Raw genomic sequence first — 8,219 nt, forward strand, 5'->3', positions numbered from 1 at the left:
TCTGCACAATCTATTCTCTGAATGAAACACGCTGGGCACACAAGTTGGTTTAAACAAGCAACTTGATGACGTCATGGGAGATTTCACAACAATGGTTTTTCCAGGGTGTGTTTCCACATGGGAAATGACTTCGGAATTTTTTTGGCTTGGTTCAGGCGAGGCAGCTTGGCTGACTTGCTTGTATGGGAGGGAAGGGGATAAATGAGACTCAATTTTACATTTGCTTGTATGGGAGGGAAGGGGATAAATGAGACTCAATTTTACATTTGCTTGTATGGGAGGGAAGGGGATAAATGAGACTCAATTTTACATTTGCTTGTATGGGAGGGAAGGGGATAAATGAGTCTCCTATTTTGGGCTTTTGGGGCTTAAGTTAGAAAGTTTTTTTTTCCCCTTTTCCCCCATTCATTTGAATGGCTGCCTCAGAAGCCCCATTTATCCTCCACTGTCAGTTATTAATGAGTTCCCTCACAAGGAGCATCAATGCAGGAGGAGGCCATTCGGTCTATCAATCGTACACAATGGTTGCCAACTTATGGTCATTTTCTCTATCTTTTTAAATACTGAGGGTCTAGCAAGGAAGCAGGGTGTACCATTTTGACATCTTTGGTATGACCTCCCCATCTTTGGGCTGGGGTTCAAAACCTCTGACCTCCCGGACTCAGAGCAGACACTCTCACCATTACACCACCAAGTCTGGTTAATGAAGGAGTTCAGTTGATGAAGAATTTCAGTTCAAACCAGTTTTTCTCATGTGAGGCTCAAATGAAGTTTAGCATTGTAATGCTAATTGATTGAGTTCAGCCCATGACACAGGCTTAAAGTTCTTTCCTCTCATAGTTGATGGTTTTTCATCTGGCAATGAGATGCTTGAGTGTTGTATCCTGAATGTGGAAGGAAACAGTCACCATGACTTTGCCAGCTGAAAGTTGTGTCTTGTAATTGTGCATGGTTGGAGATGTTTTGATGCCATTTTATTTATTATTGGTTGGTTCAAAGTCATGAACCCACAATTCATCATCGATGACAATGCAATAATGCCACAGAAAAGCTTGGTTTTCAGGCCCAAAGGCTGTATAAATTATTTAGGGAGTGCTCCGGTCCAGCAGGATGGTGCATAGCTAGTGCACTTACCTTTGAGCTGTCTTGGCTGGGTTTGATTCCCGACCTGACTCTAAACTATGAGATTGGTGCTCGCAGGCAGAGCAACCTCCCTTGGATAGCTGTTCAGGTGGGTGTCACATCTGCCATCATTAGCTGTTGGATATTATAGATTCCACAGTGCCTTTCATGAAGAGTAGGTGTGTTATCGCCGCCACCATGGACCACATTACAAATTCCTGCTCAAATCGCCTTCAGTCGAACATCATGCCGAGCGAGCTGATTCATGAAAGACTTGGATCTCCAGCTCCCACAAAAAGGTAGGAATAATTGGAGTCATTAATATAAGAGTAGTAGTAGTAGTAGTAGTAGTAGTAGTAGTAGTAGTAGTAGTAGTAGTAGTAGTAGTAGTAGTAGTAGTAGTAGTAGTAGCAGTATTTATGCAGTTCTTTACGATTGCAACCTGTTGGGATGGAGTGAAATGGCAGCAGAATGACCAGATGCTTGAACATTTTCTTAAGCCTGAGTCTCAGTCATGCATTTGTGCCATATGGATTTACTGAAAAAAATTGTGGGAATGACTTGTAACAATGGGTCTTACTATCGTTTATACAACAAAACACATTGAGATGTTTTCCAACCTCCTGTAATCAAGCGAGGTAGTGCCCAAATAAGTATGTGCATGTAAAACATTGCTCCTGTACTGTAGACATTTGCTTCCCTTTGTATCCAATAATTACAAAGGAACTCTTGATCCCAACAGGTGATTGGACAGCATGCAGACGGGCGATGGAAAGGAGTCGTACAAGACGGTCGATGCCCGGAACGCATCGGATATTTCCCACCTGCCATCGCAGAAGTCATCAACAGGCGTACAGGTACGGTGGATGATGGGATGTGAGCATCGGTGGGAAGGCCTACTAGGGTCATTCATTCTCGTAATAAATACATTTTGTATTTCTATTTGTCAATTATTTTCAGCCATCATTTGCCTGTTTTGTTTTTGTTATCATTATGAACTTGTCTATGTTGCTGGAATGATGTTAATAAACGGAGTGTAATGAAGTACAACAAACATTGTCAACAACATAACAAGAGTCAACAAACATGTGATGATTATTCTTTCAAATATAAGTTTGTTTTTACTCCTATGACTCACAAGGTTATAAGTTCATGCACAGTTGCGCAATTGTCTCTGGTGTGAGCATTTACACTACAAATCATGTACTATATCCAAACAATTTAATTTCCACTTTGCCATTAAAAACAAAAAAACTCCAGGATTTCCTCTTATTAAAATATCCTGCTTGTATTTAATTATGTTCTCTTGTTTATGAAAAGAAGGGCTGGCAGGATAGCTTTGGCCTTAGAGGTATGTGTGTGTACTCACCTTTGAGCTTTCTATCCTAGGTTAGAATCTGAACCCAGTTACCCTGGTGTTTCACATGCAGGGCGATGCATCAATGTGTGCACCGTCCACCGGAAGGAGGTTAAGGTAGAGGACCTATCGGCCGGCACTGGTCGTTGGTGGGCGTTAAAGATCCCCACGATATCTTTCACAAACAGCAAGCGAGTTATCACCGGACCCCTTCAACAAATTACAAATTCCTGCCCTCATTGATTGCTGTGAAGGCTATCACAAACCACCTAGCATGACCCTTAACTCGAGACTGTCAGAACTCTGTCAGGAGTATGGTACATCAATGATGATTAAAGAGCCAAACTTTAAAGACAAAAGGTTACAAAAATTAACTTTTCAAAATCTCCAGCAACTTCTGTCAGCTGAAGATATTATTTATAATCTCTTTTAAAAAGCCATTAATAACAGAAATATAACGATATTGATATTCCAAAACATGATATATTTTTGTAAAGGTTTTAGCTAATGTATCCCAAGCAAATAGATGTATGTAGGTCCTAAGTGTTGTGTTGTTTACTTCTTACGGAACAGTAACAAACCTTTATACCATTTTATATTTTAATCTATAGCTAAATAAACAGCACAAGTAACATGTTCCTTTCTGTTTAAGAAACTCAGTGGCATTCTGGTTAGAGCGACCACTCTGAGTCTGGTAGGTTGATTATCACCTTCGTTGAGTCATACCAAAGACTTTAAAAGTGATACGTGTTGTTTCCTCACTTGACACTCAGCATTTAGAAGATAGATCATGGATAAACCCCGTGGGTTGGCATTATAATGACGTCACAATGTGACGTTACCAGCACCAAGTGAGTGCGCTCTGGGAAGTTATGTCACTTCCCCAAAGGTCACCAGCTGTGTTTGCCTGAAGTCAAGTCCTTTGTTGTCTCATGTCCCTATCTGAAATGCACATGCATGATTTGTCTTACAGCTCCTTCATGAGCCTGAGTCACTGTACAAAAAATACATACGATGAGGGTGGTGTAAATATCGAGGGAACAAGTAAGAAATTTGAAGGGGTGAAGGCAGGGATTGCTTGTTGTTGGGCATATGTCAGAGAGATAAAAGACCATATCAAAAATCAGGGATCAAAATCTTTCAGGGGATCTTTGATCCAGTCCCTTTGATTTTTGGCTATAACCCTGAAACACTGTGTAAACCATTTAATTCCTCACCTACATATCACTCTGTGTCTTTTTTACTCTGATGAAGGGCTAACGCTCAAAATGTAAGCCACACCTCATTTCCCATGGGGATAAACATACTGTTATGAACTCCAAGTTGATAAAATCTGTTATTCGTCTTGTCTGCTGATGTAGACGGACACTAACTAGCCTTTCCAGAGACCTGTCTTCTATTGGATTTGCACCCGAACCTCGTAAATGCTGGATGCATCTTTGGTGGTGTGTTTGCCACTGACAGATCAAACGACAAGTGTTAATGTAGTGTTGCACAAAACAAAGAATGAAAGATTCCAACTTTAGGATAAAATGCCTTTTCTGTCCTTTATTTTCCTTATAATAACACGAGCGTGGATCGGCTCGATCGCTCGCCTCTCCACAAGTCGTTACAGAGATTGATTTCACAGATTTGCTGTGCTGGCATGGTTTCCACCAATCGAACATAATACAAACATTTCTTTTCTACAAATTTATTTGTAATATTGGTGATATATTTATTTGAAATTTATTTGTGATATAAGAAGGTTCAAATGGTCAAAGTGGTCAAGGGTCTAAGCTGTCTAATCGGTCTGAAGGGTGTAAGGGGTCTAAAGGAACTTGGGGGGGGGGGGTCTTTTGCATCTTCAGGGTCTTTTGAGTCATCAGGGTCTTTGGGACTTTTGGGTCTTTGGGGTCTTTTGGGACTTTGGTATCTTTTGGTTATTCGGGGTCTTCAGGGTCTTTTGGGCTCTTCAGTGACTTTTGGGGTCTTTTGGGTCATCAAGGTCTTTTATGTCTTTGGGGTACTCAGGGTCTTTTGGAACTTTTGGGTCCTTGGGGTCTTTTGGTTCCTCAGGGACTTTTGGGTCTTCAGGGTATTTTTTCAGGTCTTTTGGGTCCTCAAGGACATTTGGGTACTTGGGGACTTTTGGGTCTTCAGTGTTTTTGGGGGTCTTCAGGGTCTTTGGAGTCTTTTTGCTCTTTTGGGTCATTTTGCAATTTTGGGTCTTCGGGGTCTTTTGGGTCTAAGGGGACATCTGTGTCCTCAGGGTCTCTTGGGTCCTCAAGGGTCTTGAGGGTTTTGGTGAATTTACGTTCAAACAGGAGGTGATTAATCGGCATATAGTTTCCATGGCTTCCCAGACTGACACGCGGCTTCACGGCTTCACCGCCTCACCAATGCACCACACTGTGCTTTTCATTTACATATATTTACTGTATACTAATAAATTTCAATGTATATGTGTGTGTGTCAGTGTCTCCTCCATAACTCCAAAACCATAAAACCTATCAGCCTGAAACTTTGCGTGCACACGAAGAAAACTCTAAAGGAAGTGCAAGAGTGAAAATTGGTTGATCAGGTTAAATATAACACCCCTTTTGAAGATAATTAAAGGCCTGATTTAATTATATCCTTCATCAGGCGATCCCCTGCCACCTCACTCTTTGGGGTCTGAAGGTGTTTCATGGGTAACCTCGCTGGGGTCTGAAGCCACCATGTTTTTTGGCCTACTCAAGCATGCCTTGACTTGGAACAGGCTGCAACGATTTCTTAATGATAAAGTTGTTTTTTTCACTTTCCTCACTCGTATGATCGCATGCCTGTTCATCATAGTGACAAATCGCTGGGCACATTGCAATGCTTATAAACGCCCGGAGAGGTCGGTGTTCATTGCTTTATTTCATTTCCGCACATGTGATCACCACGAGGATCTCTTAACCGAAGTAAAATTACAAAATTTAAGCTCCAGAATTGAATTTACAAGCAGTTCCGACTCCTCGAAAAGTGTTCATTTGTCCAATTGGGACATATTTGACATTTCCAGTGTCTCCGGGAGGTGTATATTTAATATGACGGTCGGTGAATGCCAATTGCGTGCCCAGGGAGCCTTTTCCAACCGTTTCATTGGAGTGCTTAAGTCAGCGCTCCACAATATTCACACCATCACGAAATACTGTATAGGGATCGACTTGAACAAAGTTCAGGGCGACTCGCCTGTGTTGGCCACGTGTTGTTCTGTGGTGGAACAGGCGGTGGCTGCCTCGCTGAAATCGACGTTTCCCGTTTTTGATGACGTTATAAGACCCGTCACTTCAGCATGGATAAATAAAAATTAATATTAAACGTTTCGCTTTTAAAAGTTTCGTCAAACGCTTCGTACATTGCGTGGTGAAACCACTTGGCGCGTTCTTCAACATTCAATTGTGATGCCGTGGTTCTACACTGGAGGTATGAAGGGAAAATCAATTATATGATCACAATGACAACAAAAAATGTTTTCAGTTCTGAAGTAAGGAATCGCCACATCATGGTAGAAAAGCCGAGAGGTCCACATGTTCACTCTGTGTGACCTGGATTCAAATCCCAACCCAGCTCTAAACTGTCCTCCCGGTGTTTCACAGGCCGGGTGATTCATCACTGTGTGTCGTCTCGGATGGATGATAAGCTGGGCATCACATCTGCCGGAATCCATCACCCCTCTTCCTCCAAAACCTACCACCTCTCTTCCTCCAAAACCATCCCTCTTTCTGACCCTGACCCCTGTCTCTCTCTCTCTCTCTCTCTCTCTCTCTCTCTCTCTCTCTCTCTCTCTCTCTCTCTCTCTCTCTCTCTCTCTCTCTCTCTCTCTCTCTCTCTGGGTCTTTTGGGCTCTTCAGTGACTTTTGGGGTCTTTTGGGTCATCAAGGTCTTTTATGTCTTTGGGGTACTCAGGGTCTTTTGGAACTTTTGGGTCCTTGGGGTCTTTTGGTTCCTCAGGGACTTTTGGGTCTTCAGGGTATTTTTTCAGGTCTTTTGGGTCCTCAAGGACATTTGGGTACTTGGGGACTTTTGGGTCTTCAGTGTTTTTGGGGGTCTTCAGGGTCTTTGGAGTCTTTTTGCTCTTTTGGGTCATTTTGCAATTTTGGGTCTTCGGGGTCTTTTGGGTCTAAGGGGACATCTGTGTCCTCAGGGTCTCTTGGGTCCTCAAGGGTCTTGAGGGTTTTGGTGAATTTACGTTCAAACAGGAGGTGATTAATCGGCATATAGTTTCCATGGCTTCCCAGACTGACACGCGGCTTCACGGCTTCACCGCCTCACCAATGCACCACACTGTGCTTTTCATTTACATATATTTACTGTATACTAATAAATTTCAATGTATATGTGTGTGTGTCAGTGTCTCCTCCATAACTCCAAAACCATAAAACCTATCAGCCTGAAACTTTGCGTGCACACGAAGAAAACTCTAAAGGAAGTGCAAGAGTGAAAATTGGTTGATCAGGTTAAATATAACACCCCTTTTGAAGATAATTAAAGGCCTGATTTAATTATATCCTTCATCAGGCGATCCCCTGCCACCTCACTCTTTGGGGTCTGAAGGTGTTTCATGGGTAACCTCGCTGGGGTCTGAAGCCACCATGTTTTTTGGCCTACTCAAGCATGCCTTGACTTGGAACAGGCTGCAACGATTTCTTAATGATAAAGTTGTTTTTTTCACTTTCCTCACTCGTATGATCGCATGCCTGTTCATCATAGTGACAAATCGCTGGGCACATTGCAATGCTTATAAACGCCCGGAGAGGTCGGTGTTCATTGCTTTATTTCATTTCCGCACATGTGATCACCACGAGGATCTCTTAACCGAAGTAAAATTACAAAATTTAAGCTCCAGAATTGAATTTACAAGCAGTTCCGACTCCTCGAAAAGTGTTCATTTGTCCAATTGGGACATATTTGACATTTCCAGTGTCTCCGGGAGGTGTATATTTAATATGACGGTCGGTGAATGCCAATTGCGTGCCCAGGGAGCCTTTTCCAACCGTTTCATTGGAGTGCTTAAGTCAGCGCTCCACAATATTCACACCATCACGAAATACTGTATAGGGATCGACTTGAACAAAGTTCAGGGCGACTCGCCTGTGTTGGCCACGTGTTGTTCTGTGGTGGAACAGGCGGTGGCTGCCTCACTGAAATCGACGTTTCCCGTTTTTGATGACGTTATAAGACCCGTCACTTCAGCATGGATAAATAAAAATTAATATTAAACGTTTCGCTTTTAAAAGTTTCGTCAAACGCTTCGTACATTGCGTGGTGAAACCACTTGGCGCGTTCTTCAACATTCAATTGTGATGCCGTGGTTCTACACTGGAGGTATGAAGGGAAAATCAATTATATGATCACAATGACAACAAAAAATGTTTTCAGTTCTGAAGTAAGGAATCGCCACATCATGGTAGAAAAGCCGAGAGGTCCACATGTTCACTCTGTGTGACCTGGATTCAAATCCCAACCCAGCTCTAAACTGTCCTCCCGGTGTTTCACAGGCCGGGTGATTCATCACTGTGTGTCGTCTCGGATGGATGATAAGCTGGGCATCACATCTGCCGGAATCCATCACCCCTCTTCCTCCAAAACCTACCACCTCTCTTCCTCCAAAACCATCCCTCTTTCTGACCCTGACCCCTGTCTCTCTCTCTCTCTCTCTCTCTCTCTCTCTCTCTCTCTCTCTCTCTCTCTCTCTCTCTCTCTCTCTCTCTCTCTCTGGGTCTTTTGGGCT

General features: G+C 42.8%; 1 protein-coding gene across 4 annotated transcripts in view; it reads left to right on the plus strand.

Moving 5' to 3' along the window:
• Nucleotides 1–8,219, plus strand: part of LOC147022052 (caskin-1-like) — a 268,997-nt gene that overhangs the window by 181,541 nt on the left and 79,237 nt on the right. For all 4 annotated transcript variants that reach the window (XM_085892623.1, XM_085892626.1, XM_085892624.1 and 1 more), the window contains one exon: nt 1,865–1,979. In XM_085892623.1, coding sequence (XP_085748749.1) covers nt 1,865–1,979 — 115 coding nt within the window. The remainder of the gene's footprint in view (nt 1–1,864; nt 1,980–8,219) is intronic.

The sequence above is a fragment of the Eptatretus burgeri genome, chromosome 8 (genome assembly GCF_056783735.1).
Source record: "Eptatretus burgeri isolate ZD-2024b chromosome 8, Ebu_testis_v1, whole genome shotgun sequence".
Classification (NCBI taxonomy): domain Eukaryota; kingdom Metazoa; phylum Chordata; class Myxini; order Myxiniformes; family Myxinidae; genus Eptatretus; species Eptatretus burgeri.